Source organism: Lates calcarifer, linkage group LG5 (genome assembly GCF_001640805.2).
Source record: "Lates calcarifer isolate ASB-BC8 linkage group LG5, TLL_Latcal_v3, whole genome shotgun sequence".
NCBI classification, from domain to species: domain Eukaryota; kingdom Metazoa; phylum Chordata; class Actinopteri; family Centropomidae; genus Lates; species Lates calcarifer.
Window position 1 is genome coordinate 27,258,126 of NC_066837.1, and position 18,705 is coordinate 27,276,830.

Sequence of the window (18,705 nt, forward strand, 5' to 3'; positions counted from 1 at the left end):
TACTCCACAACTACTCCAACTAGAGTCATGGCTCATACATCACCCAGCAGGCTGTGTGAGGTCAGAAGCTTTGTATGCTACATGTGATTTATGTATGTGTGTGTGGCTGAGTAGTATATATATATATATATATATACACCATTTTTTAAATCATTTACTACACCTTGAAAGAGTGAAATCCAATATAAAGTACTGAGAATATGAGAGAGTGAGATATTAGAAGAAAAGAAATGAAGGAAATGGAGAGAAAGTTAGAGGGATATAAATGGAAAAGGAAAGAAAAAATAAATTCACGTCGAGGGAGAGAGATAGAATGGACACACACAAAGATGCACACATACTCAGTGATGGAATCCATGCCAAAAAAGCACTCTGCTCCATAAATATGGACATAAATATACAACATCAATAAAAAAGAGTTATCAACATGTAAGCATTGGCTATGGGAGGGGCTGCTGTAGTCTGATGCTATATAGACTATATACGACTGAAGATGTCTGTCTAGTGGTGGAGCAGTAACAATTTAGATGAGATTGAAATGTCGTCGGCCAAGACAACATCAAGTCTGTTCAACCCCACAGACCCTCCTGGAACTGAGGAGCACGTGCCTGAAAGTTTTTGTCATTTTCTGAAAGCGACCATCTGGCAGGCTTCCCTGCTTTATAGCAGCAACTGGCCAGATGTGTGGAGGTGAGAAAGTAGACAGGATTTAAAGTTCCTCTCTCCATTTTCATTCTTCACACAACACCTTTCATATGTACAACCACAAATGTCTGTAAAAAACCCCAGTTAAGGTGGCTAATAAATTCAGTTAAAGGGTGCAGACTTACCAAACTGCACTAAACTGAAGCAAAGGTGATGGAGAATGACAGAAAGACATACTGTTGCATCTGTCCTACACTGAAGAATTCAGTGAATAGTTACATGAAGCAAAAAACCAAAAGCATCACTTTGTCAAAAAGCGATATCTGTATCTTACAGTCAGCACAGAGGTTATTGTTTTGTGGATATACATTTTTAGGAACAAACACACAAGGTAATACAACAGCAGCACAAACAAGACGTCTGTCAGTATCCATGTTTCCTGCTCATGGTGGAGAGCAGTGCTCCAAGTTCACTGTTGTACCTCCCCTCAGTGCATAATGCCTTGCAACTAATAGTGTAACATCATCTGGAGTGCTAGTGGTACGGGATTGATGTGGACAAAGAGTTTGGTTGTTTTTTCTCAAAACTTCACGGGCTTCTTACTGATTCTTCTCAAATATAAATGATAAAAAAAACCACAGGAGATTTCGATTTAATTTCAGTGAACATTGCTACCCTAAAGCTGTGTGCTAAACCAGCAGGTTTATGTGACTACAGCAGTATGAGGAGATGTGGCTGTGACACTGGATCCTGGAAAGAATGACAGCTGGGAATCAAACTCTATCAAGCCGGGGAGGATTGACCAGATTGTTTGAGAAATTGCTGCCCTATAGATAGACACACACACTGACCATCTGGGTGCTTTATTTCTGAAAGCATTGTGACGTTAGTACCATTTTATAGCCTTTTGACAGTGGAGGGAGCCAAATATGTAAAAATCATCACGTAGAGCATCATGGTTGGCAAACAAGACAACAAAGAAGATGTTTACATTTAGTTCAGCGCCCATCTGTTGCTCTTCTTACTCTTCCTTACTTCTTCTCCTCACTTTCACACACCACACTGATTCTAGCAGGAGACTTTTTTTGGATACACGACAACATTCTTCATGAAATACTAGTGGTCTTGCTTTTATAAACAGATGACCATGATGATGTGTTCTCGACATCTACATCTATCTATTCTTTTCCCTCCTCTCCTTGCTATCACCCTGCCTCTTTCCATCATCCTGTCTCCATCCTCTTTCCATCATCCACTCCTCTTCTCAAGTGGTATTTATAGAGTGGCTCCGGATGCATCGGCTTCTCTCCTCCACTGGTCTCTGGCCCACGCTTGTTTCCGTCTTGGCTCGCTTTGTTCATCCTTTGCTTTTTCACTTGTTCTCCTTCTACCCCCCCGGCCCGACCGCCCACCCCCCACCCACACCACACTCCTACTCCTCCTCCCTGTACACAGCTGATGGTCTATCCATCTCTTTCTGAGATGGGGAGACTTCTGGGATTGGTGTGCTATTGTCTCTTCTCCCTGTCTGTGTCTCCTCCCTTTCATTTACCACCTATGATCACTCTGCCTCCACCCCAACTCCTCCTTTACTTGCCTCCTCACAGCATGTGTCCACATGTCTGTCGTCTTTCCTTGTCTCCAGCACCATCAGAAGCAGAGATGTTTTTCCTTCAGCACTCTCAACTGTGCTGTCATGGAGTGCTGGGACTATTGATCCACCATTCTTATTTTGCTCTTTCAACTAAAAGCTCCAAACCCTTTAAAAATGTGATTTTGTGTTTCTGCAGCAATGGGCTGTGTGCTGAACCCCGCCCCTCAACAGTGATTGTCCACTCATAGGCCTGGGATTTATATGTTATAATGATGTGAATAAGGCAATGCCTTTCTAAACCAAAATCACAATAGCAAAACTGTAAGGAACTGATTAAAGGTTGCCCTGCTATCTAGCTATCTACCTTAGGGTACTGGCAGTGGCAGAGTGACACATCATTTACTGGGGTTACACAATCAGTTAGAAAAATACTGGAACATCCATCCTGTGGGAGCCAATTATATGATAGTGAAGAATAATAATACTTATGGCTACAGTCCAGATAAACTTATGTCACATAGCTTGTAGTTCTGATCCTCAAATCCTGAATTGTAAATGTGTAACAGTGTGGCTTCAGAAAGTATTCACTTTTTGCACACTTAATTGTGTTCAACACTACACTTAAAAACCCATGACGATAAAGTGAAAACATGTTTCAGACATTTTTGCTATCTATTAAAAATCAAAAACACAAATCTCTTATTTAAAAAAGTATTCAGACCCTGCACTCCAGTTAATGTACATTAGCTATGTATAACTGATAGATCTGTTATCAGTCATCATTCACAGTTATTGGCTGAGAGGAGCTTGCTCAAATTGTTTACATTTTGGTGGTATATTTGCCATTGCTTGAAAAACAGTAAGATTAACAAAGGGGGCAAGTCTTAGTGAACAGTCCATCAGCACCTCTTGCTGAAATATACAGATTACTTCTTCTCTAACTTCATGCGTCTCATCCAACTGAGAAAGTCTTCTGCAAGACGTCATAGGGAATCAGCTGATGAGACAGAAATAGCAGTGCCCTACACACACAAACACACAGAAACACGCACACATAGCTTTCCCCTCCCCATCCTCGGGCAGTGTATTCATAGCAATGCTAATTAACAACTCAACACCAACGACTGATGAGGAGACAGAGGAGGGAGAGATGGGGGGAACAGCAGACAAATGGAGAAAGAGGAGAGCAGAGGAGTGAGTTTTTATACTTACATGTGTGTGTGTCTGTGTGTGTTCATTTGCATACTTGTTTTGACAAGGCCAAAGCTGGGCTAACCCACATCTGGCTCTCTGGCTGTCCCTGCTGGCCCATACTGTTGACCTAGAGAGAGGAGACAGCCACAGTTCAGCCAGTTCACACCACTTGAACCCCCCTGGTCAAAGTCTGCCACTGCCACATGCTAACAGTGTTGGATAGTAACACATTACTTTTTTCAGTAATAAGCAGTATATATTCTCAGCAATAAGAAGTATATTCTAATATTACATTACAGTACATTACATAACAGTATAACAGTGTTACTCTGTTACACTTTAAGAAGTGGGCTTGTTTGCTGTCTTGTTTTGTGTGTTGAGTGAAAACTCTGATCCTGGTCAGCCTATGTTAACGTAGTGGTGACAGTGAAAAAATGGCTAACTTCTACTAAAAGGGGACAATTATACCCTCTGGTAACATTGTTTACATGTTGTATCTACGTAGCTGTGTAGCTAAGAGTAAAAACACTGCATGCTAAAAATAGTGTGTGCTGTATTCCATGATAATATTAATAATCCTCCTGACCTAAAGTTGTGCAACAGTCATGGTTGGAAACAGTTTGGTTGGGTCTATGCACAAAAACTACTTGGTAAGGTTATGGAAAAGATTGTGGTTGGGTTCAAATGAGTACTTCCTTAATGTTAGAGGACCTTCATTGTCAAGGTTACAACAATAAACATCCAGGCTATTAAGGAAATTAGATAATATAGGGAGAAAACAAATATTACAAGATGGACATTAACCGTTTTTAGTAGTGTTGTGAGTTTCTCTACACAAATAGTTAGCAGTGCAAATATTCAGTCTGTTTTTGAGTGAAATCAACTGAAGAAAGGGGTCTGTCTACACCACTAAAATATTTTAGCACTCCCTCACCACCTCTATCCCCAGACAGGCATGGTGGCAGACCCCCGGGGGAGGCAGCAGGTTCAGGCAAGAAACCGATGAACACACAGTAGAGTGAACACAGAGAACATGTTCTTACCTGAGAGGACATCTCTCCCTGTGTCTCCACAGAGTGATTACATTGTCATCTGTATGGTTGGTCATGAATCACCTGCTGAGTCAAAGTGATTAACATAGAGGTAGTGTTCATTATATGAATTTGGGAGGAAATAAGGATGAATATGGGAACTGTGTGCTGACTTAAAGGATATGAATCTGGATGTTCACATTGTTTATTCATAGAGTACAAGTTTTAAATTTTGAGGTTCGTGAGATGGCGCATGGTACGTGTGTATAGTTTTTCAGAGATAGCTCTCTAGTTAGAAATGTCACTGTGACTGAGAAATGTAAAGTATGTATTTATGGATTCCACCATCCACAGTGTGTCAGTCTGACACTCTCGTTGCACTCTTTGTGAGAGCATGTAACCATCACACATTCTGCATCATCGACATTGGTGATGATGCATGGTGAAGCTTGGTCAGTTACAAATAGGAGAAATACAGGAGCTGTGGTGTTGGTCTTAGGGTCTGAGCTAAGAAGTGCAGGTACAAATGAGATCATTATGATTTATTAATCAATATTAACAATATAATAAATGTGCTCTGTTGAGCATGTTAGCATCTTGCAGCTCATTTTTGTGGTATTGTGGTCAGCAGCCTTACTGCTTTGGTAAAACAAAGCTTGTGAACACAGTGAAGCATTTCAGCAGCTAAGGAGGAGATTTTTCACTCAGGAGTTGTTTGAGACAAAACAGAGCAAGGAAGAGAGTGAATATTTTACATTCATCAAGAAGGACAGATGAATGAATCAAAATGAATGCTAATGACTGAGTCTACTGGTGATGTGATAATATGTCAGTGTTGTGTTTTACTCTGTGGGACAGTATTTTTGCATATAGCAGTTAAGAATGGTAGGTAACTGTTTTGCTTTCTTTTTTGATTTCTTTTTGACAAATCATGAACGTAGCTTTACATAAAGGTATATGAGGAGATAATATAAAGGTTTGATTAGACTCTGATGATGATGAGACTCTCCTCACTGCTGCAGAGCTCATTTGTGATTTAGGCTGAGAACACAGATTTAGTTTATATTAAAAAGTCACCTCTGCTGAATGTGTGGAAGTGATAGAGAAGACTGATGAAACCATGGCTCTAAGAAGAGGAACAGCTGGTGCACTGACACCCACTGACACCCAGCACTTGATGCCACTGCGTTACCATGACAACCGGCTGTGCTCCCTCTGTTTCTGACAGCTGTTCCCATGGTGCCTGGGCTTGGCTCAACCCTCAGACTCCCATTGGCAGGATAGATAGCTTCTCTGGGTCAAAGGTTGTGTTTATGACGTTGCTGCTGTGGTGGTGTCATGTTCTTTTTCCATTTGAATTACGTATGGAGTAGTTTAGCTTAGGTTTGTGTCAACTTCAGAATCCATTTATCATCCTTTGGGCTAAATCAAACATTTTTGAGTGAAAACATTCACACACAATGCAAAATCGTACATTTTTAAATGTTGACACTTTCCACTCGAAACTTTTATCTGCGAGTATGTGGATAACTTTAGTTACAGAATTTTACTGGATGCTTCATGACAGTATCTGTTATAGCTGTTCAAAGCTTCTTATCTTCTTCAGCCAAGCACTGCCAAAACTGATGATGGAAAGAGATCAGAATCAATTTAATGGTATAAAACAATGCTCTTGTGGTAGAGGAGTGATCTTCATCATGTTAACCTGTTTGACCAAACTTTGATTTGCCCTGACTTGGCTTTGGATGCAAGATGCATAGGTTGTGTGTTAAGGAGGAGTTTTCATTCTGTAACCTTGACATCTCATTTGCATTTTTCCAGAAATATTCCTTAGGATTTTCCATATTTCATTCAATATTTCCTGTGGCAAAATAGTTGTCCCTGTTCCAACCATTCCCCCTGTGTCAGCTGACTGGCCCAGTCCTAGTCACCTCCTTGTTCCAACTGTGTATGGTGGCAGTCTGCTGTGTCTGTGCTGGCACTAGCCACAGACAGCTAGAAAGGCTGTAGTGAAGAGGAATGAACAACTTGCTTCTGTCTACTCCTTTCCTGGACTTTGGAAGGTTCTATTTGACATCTACGTTTTTCTGGGAGACTGTATATTTTGTGGGAATTACATTAAGTTTTGTTGGACCTCTTGCTTTTTCAGTAAAATCTGACAAAGACAGACAGTTTTTCCAACTCTGAGTATTCTGTAAAGGCACAGCATCAATCCTGGACTTTGGATTGGTAATGGTGGATGAGTGTTACTGGGTTTATTTCTACCACAGAAAGACAACAGATCGGGTGTTATGTCCTGTACCTCTTTCCTTCCCAGCAGCTGAGCACAGTAGACAGGGGAACATGTCTGCTTTCAACAGACCCAGGTGATCAATATAAACTGAATATCTTTGGGGTTTTTGGACTGTTGTTTGGACAAAACAAGCCATTTGAAAGTTACCTTGTGATCTGGGAACATGTGATTACAGTTTATAGGCTATATCGACTTCTCTGTTATGCCTAGACTTTAGGACTTTTGCAGATTTTCTCACTGTGAAACATTATTTGGAAGACAGGAGATGTTGTGTGTTCTGCTAATCAGTAGGCCTTCCATTTATTCAGCATTCTTTTCAGGGTTAACAGACTTTGTATGAATGTTTCATTTTTACTTCAGCAAATGTGCAAATGCCAGTGCACGGCATTGTCTCGATGAATTTCTCAGTTTGACAAATAACTTGCAGACACGACTGTAGAGTCAGTGTGCTGCCAGAGAATTAACTAGAGTTTGTCTACTTCCATAATAGGCAAACTAACTGCAAAGCTGTGAATGAAGCCATCTCCTTCCTCTCTATCTCCCTCACTCAGTGAGGTAATTAAAGTGCCTGTCTGGGTCCCCTATACGAGAGCCATGGTATGCTAATGCAGTATTCCTTTGACAGTTCTGTTGAGACAACATTGTGGGTGTTTTCACATGGCCTGATTTGCAATTCACACTTTGGTTATTTCCATCATAGGCATCCCAGGAAGTGAGAAGGGGAAAGGCTGTGAGCCACAGAGAGCAAAACTGAGTTTCATTTAATTACGCGTATGATTTTTTATTTTTTATTTTTTTGAAAGGCACCTTTCAAGTGGTGCTCTAATTGCCAGTTATTTTGCCCTAACTGAAATGTTGTTCTCAAACATGCAATACACTGCTTTCTGTTTCTGTTCAATTTGTTTATTTAAAAAATTAATCACCGATTCAGAGATTCCTCCGCGTCCTTTTATGTCTTTGTTTTTATGAAAGTATAGATACTCAGGAAGGGAGGATCTCTCTGAACAGTGCTGTGGGGTAAAGGTTATCAAAGTACAAAAAGTTTGTAAGTGCATGATGTACCACTAATGGGCAATCTTTTTCTCTCAACTTTTCTCTCCCCTCCTCTCAGAACACTGCACCAGCAGTTTGAGAGCTACAAACAGGAGGTGCGTCGCATCGGGGCGGAGACAAGGCGTCAGCAGACCCAGCAGAAGGATGACGCGCCCACCTGCGGTATCTGCCGCAAGACCAAGTTTGCCGACGGCTGCGGCCACCTCTGCTCCTACTGCCAGACCAAATTCTGTGCTCGCTGTGGAGGGCGGGTCTCTCTGCGCTCCAACAATGTGAGAAACCTGACCTCTGACCTCCTCTTTTTTCTTTCTCCCTCTCACACTCACCTCATTCCTGCTGTAGCTGGTGTACAGTTGGTCTTGTCTGCGTCTTTGTGTTTGTTAATGTCTGCTTTTATGCTTCCTGGTCACACTTTGGTGATACCAAAATGTATTGGAAGAATGGCTTGGCATCAGTCATCGACCCTTCAAGACCCATTTTAAGTCTATGGCTGTAATTTTGTGGAATGGTTATAAATTGAAACACTTGAGCTCACTTGAACATGACAGCGCACCAGTTACAGCGTCTGTGTTGTCCTGTGTAGGGCTGGGTATTGTTCAAAAATTTGCGATACTGGTACCGATACCGATAACTTGACTTCGATACCGGTTCCTGAACAATACTTTTTTCAATACCAATTTTATCAAATCCATTCTAACCGCGTCTGTGGGCGCAAACACGTAAGTATTTTTCCTGTGTGCTTCTACCGCGTGTAACGTTACACCGGCAGCAATATCAGATCCTGATCACGTGATTAACTTCTTTGTATCGAAACTTGGCACCGAAAAACAAGGCATCTTTCGATACTGGGTAGTATCGAAGCATTTCAGTCGGTGCCATAAAAGAACCGAAGTTCGGTACCCAGCCCTAGTCCTGTTTCTCCTGTGACCGCACTGCAGTCCATCAAGCCCGCATGTCAGACAGTGACAGTGCTGCTAGTCTCAAGCAACATGTCTGAACAAAGACCAGGACCAGTGAGAATAAGAGAGGCAGATGATAGAAGATGATAACAAGGTTAAATAAAAAGTACTGAAGACCTTAATCTTACTATACTGCAAACAGCAACAGTTTGCAACATTTGGTTTCCAGCTGGGAACCTATATCAAAACAAAAAAATGTAGCTAAATAGCCAAAGAATTTCTCAAAGAACTCTTGGACCATCATCAACTTATTTGTCTATCTCTACGCTCATTTACTAGCAAACACTTATATTTTCACCCAAAAAGTGCAAAACACACAGCCTCCACTGCTGCTAGCAAGATTAGCTATTTGATTATTTGACTATGGCCGTTGTGCTTTCACTGGTTTCAAATGACAAACCTAATTGTCCTACTCCACCTGAGACAAATGAAAACTGTGTGTTTAATTATATTTTTAATTAAACAAATCTTGGAAGATGTTGAGGATACACAGGTTTTGAGTGGTGTGTTCTGTCACCGTTGAACATTTATTTTATTCTGCTTATTAAAGAGGGTGGCAGTGAAGGTGGAAAAGTTATGATGATATGGAAACGAGTCTACAGCAATACCAGTGGTGCTGTGAGGCCGTACTTATGCATTGCAGTGCTCTCAGCTAAATGCTAGCATCAGCATGCTATGATGCTCACAGTGAAAATGCTGGAATACTAACAGTGGCTAATTTGCACCAAACACAAAAGTCAGCTGAGGCTAATTCGTCTGATACCAAATGGCTCTAGAGGAAAATTGAAATAATGACTGAGACTGCTGATGATTAAATAAGAAGTCATGAATCAATAAAGTCAGTAGTCTTCCCTCTCTGGAGAACATAGCTTGTCTAAAATGTGAAACAATAAAAAAACAAACAACCAAAACATCTGTTAACTTAAACCTACAGTGCACTGAAGACACTGAGCAGTGCTACACCTACACTACAAACTCAGGGTTCAGCACTATTGTAAGACACGCCATAACACCAAATTATTACCATTAAGAGGAAGCTAACTCCCCACTATCAGACTGGATCAGTGTGGACTGCATCCATAAACCAAATATGTTGGTGCTATTTTAAGTCCCAGCCCTCTTCCATCCAAGCATTCGTTGGGCTCCTTTCCATTCCAAGAGAGAGGACCTCCCTCTGGGTATCTTACCTGACTATGGACCCTCCACCCTTGGCCTGCTGGTCCCCAATCTGTTCAGGATCCGCCCATCCCAGCTGGACCTGGACTCACACTGGCACCACATGTATGCAGAACTCAGAGGCCAGTGAGAATAGGGGATAAAGATAGTATCCCTGTTGGTAAAGCCATTAATATTACTTTCACAGCAGGCAAGCTGTTACATGGAAATTGAGAGACTGGCTTGATGTTAATGCAATCTATAAATAAAACAAATAAAGCAAAGGATTAATTTGAAGGGAAATTATGCTCAAAATAACATCAATCAATACAGCATTTTTAATAATTAATGTTTGTGCCTTGATATGATATTTAGAAAACGTAAAAGTAGAATTTCAGGGGAGGAAATTTTGTGTATATGTATGTGAGAGTGTGTTTTTGTCTGTGAGTTGCGTTGACGTACTCAATCAATTAATCAGTGAAACACTGTGTCCCCTCAAATTAACTGGGATTAGAAGACACCAAATACAAAACATATTCATTACCTTGTTCCTTTACAGTACATAATTCCATTGTTATCCACATACTGCATTTGGAATTCTGTCTCACATTAAATTACAATAGAGGTATGTTTTTCAAACATACACTATGTTTACCTTCAAGCACTTATCCAAGGCTTTCAAAAGGATTTCAGATAATCCAACCACTTCATTTACTGAAATTCAATTTAATTTTGTTGTATCATTTAATGAAAACGTGAATTTCTCCACTCATGGAGTAGTTTAATTTGTTAAAATCATTTTACGGCATAAGACAGCACTACTCCTTTTATGTGTGTACATTTGTAAATGGTTGTGTGTGTGTGTGTATTGCGTGGGAGGGATGTGTCGGAAGTGAAACTCCTTCAGTCTCGACAGTGCTTGCCTCAGTCCTGGGTTGTCCAGTAGGCCAAGCAGAATAACAGGGTTAGGAAAGTGTGAGCTTTGTTAAGAAAAAAAACAAAACCCTCTCTCCTGCCTCCCACATCAGCAGCACACTGTGTTTTCCTCTAGTTAGCAGTTGGAGGAAAACACAATTATGCACGGCTGCTGTTAAATATTCATTCACAGTATTATGACATATTCTGTTTGCTGTTGCTGTGGACAGGAATAATTGGAGATCAAAATGTACTTTCACATTTTAATGGTAACACAGTACCACAAAATCTAACAAGTATGATTTTAAAACATTATGACTATATACAGTATATATATAACAGACCTGAATAAAAGTTTCAGTTTACAAACATTATAAAGAAAAAGTCTTGAAAACCACTGAAATATTGGTTCTCTGATTTATGTGGTAGAGGGATCTGTTAAATTATAAATATTAGTAAATATATTAGGCAATAAACTTCATTTGCTTGAAAGGCAGCTTACTGTAGGAATAAATCATAATTCAAACAGTTGACAGAGCTCTGCCCTGTGCCTGCGATCAAATGATAATCAAATGTTATGTAGCTAAATTATAATAAGAATTTATTTGGCCCTATCAGTAACATCAGGTGCTGTTATTATAGCATAAGACAGGAACAAAGCAGCTTAACATGTCAACATTTGATAAAACTGAAAGACATGGAAAGATATTATTTCCAGTCAGGAGGTGTAAAGGTAAGGGCTGTGGGAGAATGTGCTCCATGTTGCTTCTGGATGTCCCAGTTTCCTCTTTGTGCTGAGGAGCTGTGACACATCCTGATGTTGTCACAGGTCATGAGTCACACCTAGGTCATGCCAAGCTGGGTCATGCATGTCGCTGCAGCCTAACATGTCAGTGGTTACTTTCACATTCACATACTGTTGTCCCCACCACCTCCGACTCTGTCACTGAATATGAAGTATGTGTATCAGTTCTGCAGAATGTAATTAACAAATATTTGCACCACATCCTCTTCTCCCCCTCTCCTCCTTTATTTTTTTCCTGCCTTTTCTGTCCAATCTCCTGTTTCACAAACTCTCTCTGCATCTATATTTCTTATATCTTTTGTGTTCTTTCATTTCTCTCCTTTCCTTCCTTGCTCCATTTCCTCCCTCACTTTTCTCAATTCTCCACTGCTACCTGGACTGCATGCATCAAAGGAGGACAAAGTGGTTAGCATCTTTTTTGTGTTCTCTCTGTGCTGTGAATGTGATGTTTGTGCTACCTAAGGCCAAAAACTGCTGGCTATGTTCAAATCTGGAGCTGAGATCTCTCTTGTCTGTTCACAAGTTGCCTTCTACCCTGGAAAGGTGATGTAAAATATTTCTATGTTTAGTTTCTTACTGGCCAGACCTGTAATTTCCCAGCTGAAAGAAAAGGGACTGAAAACCCCACAACATCAGATGCAAGAGAGTAAACTATTGGATTGGAACGGAGCCAGTGTTTGTATAAATCCACCTATGGATTACTGACTTAACTGAACAGAGGGAGTCCCTGATAGTTCATAGTTTCTGTTAACTTTGATTTCTCAAAGAAATGACTGTACTGTGTTGCGTGGAGCCACCTGGAACTATTGTGTCCTCAGTAGATTTGTTCTCCAGCGTAAACCCTGACTAACTCTGTATCCATTGTCTGTCTCCTCCCCTTGCAAAGTGTCTCATAGTGAAGGACAGGGTAAGGCTTGCTGGGTTTTGCTGCATGGGTCACTACTTTTGTCTCCCCTCCACACTCGGGTCTGTGCTCATTCACAGTATCAGAACAGGAATTCAGACCCACAATCAGTTCATGTCTCACAGATCGTTGTGAATAAGCAGTCTCAGGGCAGCTGGCTAACGATCCTGCATCACTACTCTAATTCTGAGAATGAATGCAGACCCTAAAAATTTAATTGACGGGCAGAGCGAGCATGAGCCATAATATGGACTGTCTGCAGGGGTGTCTGAACCGTCTGACCCATCCTTACCCCTCTTCCTATGGCTGTAGGCATGGCTGTGCTGGGAGGGGGGGGCAATAGATACTGTGATAAAACCTTAACAAAAACGGGGTTGAAGGATTGGCATTTCAGCTGGCATGCATAAAACAAAGCACTCTACCCTATAGACCTTTTATCTGAATGTATAATGAATGCACACTCATGCCTGTGCATGCTTTCCCTGCCTGTGTGTTTGAGACCAGACCAGCCTTGCCATAGGGAGACGGGAGGGGCCCAGGTATACGTTCCACTTTGTCCACTTACCACTTCCCTTTAATGCTTGGTCACTGCAAAGTTTTCACCAAAGTACTGTTATAGGGAATGGCAGTGAGTCTTAGTTTGGGATGTTGCTCAGGCCTTTAATTGTCAGGGACAGGAGTTATTATGTTACTTTGCATACACAACCAGGTAAGGCAGCAGAGGAGTCAGAATACAAAAGGTTGACTCATGTCCTTCATACAGACTTTTGATGTACTACTTATGGTTTAGTAACTGCTCAGTTCTCTCATGTAGCCTCCTATGAGATTAAAATCTAAGAATCATGATGACCCAGTCTTAGCTCAAATATGATAGACTCCGGGGGGGGGGGGGCCTCTGGAGTCTATCATACAGTGACTGTCCACTCATAGCTCATAGGTCTTCTTTATGTATTATTACTCTCCAAATATACAAAAAGTGTAAGGAATGGATTAAACAGTGTTCATCTGCTGATAGATCCCCTGTGTAGTATTTTCCCATTGTATATAATGATCATGGATGCTGTCAGAGTTAAGACTAATGTTAGTTAGTAGCTTTGATCTGCGCTTTATCAGTTTTGGGTTAGTCTTTATCCTAAAGGAGCTTGAAAAGCTACAAGCTTTAGCCTCAGTCTTTTAGCAGGATATCATTTATGCAGCCTTGAATTGCATATTTATAATCACTTTAACAAGATTCTACTTTTATAACAAGTCAGCAAGAGGCATTAAAAAACTTAGCAGGTGATTAGTTACCTTGCTAGCTAAAACAGATAAAAATCTTCTAGCAGTGGTTGCTGGCTAGAGTTTACCTCTGTCTGAAATCATACACCCATTGTTTAAAAAATTAAAGCTTGGCGAATGTCATGTGATTTATGTTATACCTAGGCCTAAAGAAAAATGTCTTCAACTCTTGCACAAACAAATAGCCATTGTTTTGCTGGTAGAGCTGTGTTCGTGCTTAAACCACAGCACTTGAAGTGATTGCAATAATTTTATGTCGAACCACATTCCCTGCCCAGAGTGTACCCCACCTCTCGCCCAATGTCAGCTGGGATTAGCTTTAGCCCCCTTGGTGACCCTCAAAGGATAAGCAGTATAGATAATGGATGGATGGAAACAGGGAGGTCTCTTAATCTTGAATTTAAAGGATAGAATAAGGCTTATTATACTTTCAGTGTCTGGAACTGAAGGTCTCTTATTGGGCTTTTTTTTGTAAACAGAACACATCATTAAATGCAGACAGTTTTGCATTTAATCCAATTCCAGTATGTGAAAGAAAGGCTAAGCTATCTCTGAGTGTGTAGAAGCTGATATGTATTTCATAGCTCTCTGTCAAGCTGCCCCTGCTATTGCTGGTGCTGTAGCTTGTTAATGGCTGAGTGTTTGTTTATGTGTGTTTAATGTCAGCTCCAGATGGCTTCCAGAAACTGAACAAACCGCTGACTGTCTCCTTTGTAGAGGAGTACTGCCTCCCCGTGGAGAGCAGGCAGGTGCTGGGTCCTAAGACACACACACACACCCTCACATACACTTTTAATGATATCAAAAAAATATTAAAATATTATTCTTAAAAAATCATGCATAGAAATGTACATGAACACTAATGAATGGAACAATAATGATATAATGATTAATACAAAATTAAAGCTTCCCAAATAGATCCTTGTTGTTATTGGTGCTGTAAAATATAGCTTAGAGTATTATTTACCCATGCACTATTCAGTACATGATTGCAGCTGTTTCTTATGTTTGGTACCCTGTGTAGTTTATGGCCTACAATTTATCTCTAACAGACACATACAGACACGCATGCTCAAGATTCACACTGATACATTCATGCAGAGTTTTGCTCGCTTACTGCATCAAGCTGACACTGCACTTTTTTACTGACAGGGAGGATGCACTGCATAATCTCAATCATGTTGCTCAGTACTAGATGACTAACCCGCTGCTCTCTCCTCCTCCTCACACTCCACTCCTCTCTGTTTATATACCACTGGCTCTGTAGCAGCTTCTGTAACACACGCTCTCTTTGTTCTGTCTCTTCTGTCCATCCTGAAGCATCTCCATCTAACTTCTTATCCCCCCTTTTCACTATCTCCGTCTCACCACACAGACACATCTGTTTATGAGGCTGACAATAGATGATTTAACAACCACTTTGGCCTTCATGTAAGACCTGCATGTCTAATAATAGGATCTCCTTGAAGCGATCTGGCAAAAGCCAGTAGTAACACTGTCAAGATGTGAAGTGTTTTGTAATACTGTTACAGTTCATATCGTTTTAAGCCTCACTGTAAAGTTCCTAAATGAAAAATGAAAATTCATTGTGAATAGACATAAAGGATAATAACATTTTTTTCTTTACATTTCTACCTGTGCAACTAACATTGTACTTACCATTCATTGCTGAAATTAGGCAAAATCTTCCCCTCAGAGTCAGATGGGGCAAGCAACACAAGCAGTGACAGATTTTAAACAAGCCTTCAGGTTAAGCAAACTGATTTGTAGAAGAAAATTAAGGCAAACAGTGAAACCATCACTCAGACTGTCAGCCTGTGAAAATCATGGCTTACAGGCTGCCTTAGTTTGATCTTCCCTACTTGCTATAATCATGTGTACTGTTTTCCTAAGGAATGAGGGACTACAACTAACGTTTCAGGTCTGGTCAGGTCTGCTCTCAGTTTTATGTTCAGGTGAAGTGGTTTTTAAACTGGTTGCTCGTTAAATTTCTCTCTATGCAAGTAGGCAATTCTCAGGTTGCCTGTGATTATTGCTACATTTGTGACCTTAGTACTCCGTTCTGTAGCGTTTGTTTTGGTCACATAGGGTTGCATGTGTTTTCTGTGATCCCACAGATGTCCACTGTGTGTCTGGATTTCCAAATGTTTAAATTGAATACTTCCAGGTGCTTCCTGGTGGTTTATAGGTTTGAGGCTCTCATTCCCCATCTCTTTCATTTCATGTCATCTCTCTACTGTGAACTATTTAATAATGACCTACCTACCTGTGGCAGGTGTGGCTGTCAGAGTCAAAATTTGGACTTAAAAGTGCTCTTTGTAATTTTTCACTGAATGTTGTTTGTTGCAGGTGGTGTTGATGGTTACTAGCCAACAGCTTCAGCCATCATTGTGCTTACAATAGAAGAGGTTAAAATAAGCCCTGTAAGCCCTCTTCAGGGCAGACTGGACACTATAGTGAGACACTATCAAAAAGTGACAAGGTGGGCCCAACCAGGGCTAACTGGTTAGCATGCTAACTTTGGTATAAGAAAAGAAGTGATAGAACTAGAAACAAAACATTGCTTTCCACTGCTGGAGACAGCTCTTGGTGAGTGAAGCAATGATGTTTGATGCTGAACTTGCAACATTTCTGCTCGACTTATGAGGGGGCTTCAAAAAGTTAATGGGAAAAGGACAGTTAGAAAAAAAGGTTTAAGTTATGATATTTATTTTTGCATTGTAACATGCATTTAAGGGTTGATGTTAGAACATGTTATGACACAGTACGAGAATATACAGGCGCACTGAGATCAAAATCCCTCCATATGATTTTTAGCTATGTACTTTTTCCACAAACTTTTTGAAGCCCCCTCGTATAATTAAACAGCTATTTATGCTAACGTTGGTTAAGTAGCAGTAGCAAAACTTACAAATAGCTCCTTTAAATGTTGATCTCACCCCAGGCGAACATTTGATCATTCTGGGCGATCAATAGACATCTCTCAGGAAATATATCTCTGAAGATACAACCCACTGCTTGTAAAAAATTGTTTAGATTTTTTTCCAGAAGGCTTGCGTAGAGAACACAATTGCAAAAGCCAGTCCTGATGAGGATACTTTTCTCGCACACTGAATTTTGAACATAATTATATTATCATGACCATGACTATTGGCATTTGAGGATTCAAATGGTCATTGAAATTGTTTCAAGATTGGTGGTGGGGAGAACTGAAAGCAGTAAGAGAGGGTCTTCTCCATGATGCTGGGATCAGATATGTAGAAGCAGTGAGGATTTACAGCCACAACTGCTCTGCTCTTCTTTCAGCCTTCCTCACCACTGAATGCATCTGGCCTGTTCACAGAGTTGATCTACTACCTTATTAGAGGAAATGGAGCATTATGTCTTTTGCGGTCGTCTTTCTTCCAACCATTCAGGATTTACCATTCCCACAACGATGGCAGTTTACACCCAGCACTGCATCATATGTCATTCTGCTGTGTATGTGTGTTGAGGGCGGGGTCACTACACACGCTGACTGAAAGCCAGCCACCACCCCCACCCCCACTTCTCTGCCACCCTCAAGGCTCCCATTTATTCTACCCATTTAAAGAAAAGCTGATGTTCACACAATTCAGGCCTAAATGAATGCTGAATGCTGTGAGCTGCAGTTGAATGCTGCTGCTCTTGGCAGAGCTGAGGCAGCGATGCACACCTTTGCCGTTTTGTCAGCAGATGGATGGAGTGGTGCTGGGGTGGGAGATGAAGGGAAGGGGCTAGGGGATAGAGAAGTATGAGTGACAGGTATGTGGTGTCTTCATTTGTTAAGTCAGCCAGGTGTGTCGGCTGAGCTAGAAGGTGAGGAGATATAAAAGGAAATCAGAAAGGAAATGAAAAGAGTAAGGCAGAGGAAATGGAAATGTAAGAAATGAGAGGGGAAGGAGAGAGAGGGAAAGGAAAGAACACAAGGGGAAGAGGGGAAAACAAAAGGAGAAGAGAGGAAAAGAAAGGGAAAAGGAGACAAAAGAAGGAATGGAAAATGACAGAAAAGGATAAGAAAGGAACAAAAAGTGAGGGTTCAGGATCATATTAGATAGAGATTCCTGTCAATGCAGTTATAACTAAAGGCAGTCTAAATGGCATTTGTGCTTTTTTTGCTTTCTCTTCTGTCATTGTCCCTCAGTACTGACACACATTCTGTTTCTCTCTTTCTCAGCACAGGCGTACACACACACATACATGCACAGTTCTCTCAGTTTCTCTCACTGGCTCTTCTCTGTGATTTGGTTACCATGGAGAAGCACATCTTTTAGGCAGAAGGAGGTTGACATTATTACATGACAGAGATGCTTATTCTCCACACACACACACACACACACACACACACACACACATTTTGCCCACAGGCAGTCGCCCACACTTTGCTCTTCTAGGCGAGAAGATTTCTGAAATGTCCTACATATACATACTGTACGCATATCTCCACAAACACAGACAATCTCGCTCCACAACATGTGGAGGGAAGCAGCGAGATGAACTCGAGGTGACACTAGAGTGGGCTGCCTCTGGACGGATGAAGCTGATTGGTCGGCTTAGCTGAGGGTCTGACATCACGCTTCGGCTGGTCCAGCAGCAAGCACTAATGCAAATACATGTGTCACACATACTCTAGGGTGGAGTGTTTGCATCTTATGTACATATACACACACACGGACATATCCTACCCACACACACACACTCAGTTCACACACAATTAATTCCCTCTCTAATATCTTTCAGGCTATCCAGGAACACATACCACAGTCACTCCAGTAAAGGATTATATGTATTATATCCTTTGTGAGTGTGTGTGTGTGTGTGTGCCCATATCTTCTATAACTGTATTGTTTACTACCCTCCC

At 41.0% G+C, this 18,705-nt stretch overlaps 1 protein-coding gene across 2 annotated transcripts in view; it reads left to right on the plus strand.

The window, feature by feature from the left end:
• The window catches only part of rims1b (regulating synaptic membrane exocytosis 1b), a 70,936-nt gene that overhangs the window by 13,064 nt on the left and 39,167 nt on the right, over positions 1–18,705 (plus strand). For both annotated transcript variants that reach the window (XM_051070883.1, XM_051070880.1), the window contains exon 2: positions 7,869–8,082. In XM_051070883.1, coding sequence (XP_050926840.1) covers positions 7,869–8,082 — 214 coding nt within the window. The remainder of the gene's footprint in view (positions 1–7,868; positions 8,083–18,705) is intronic.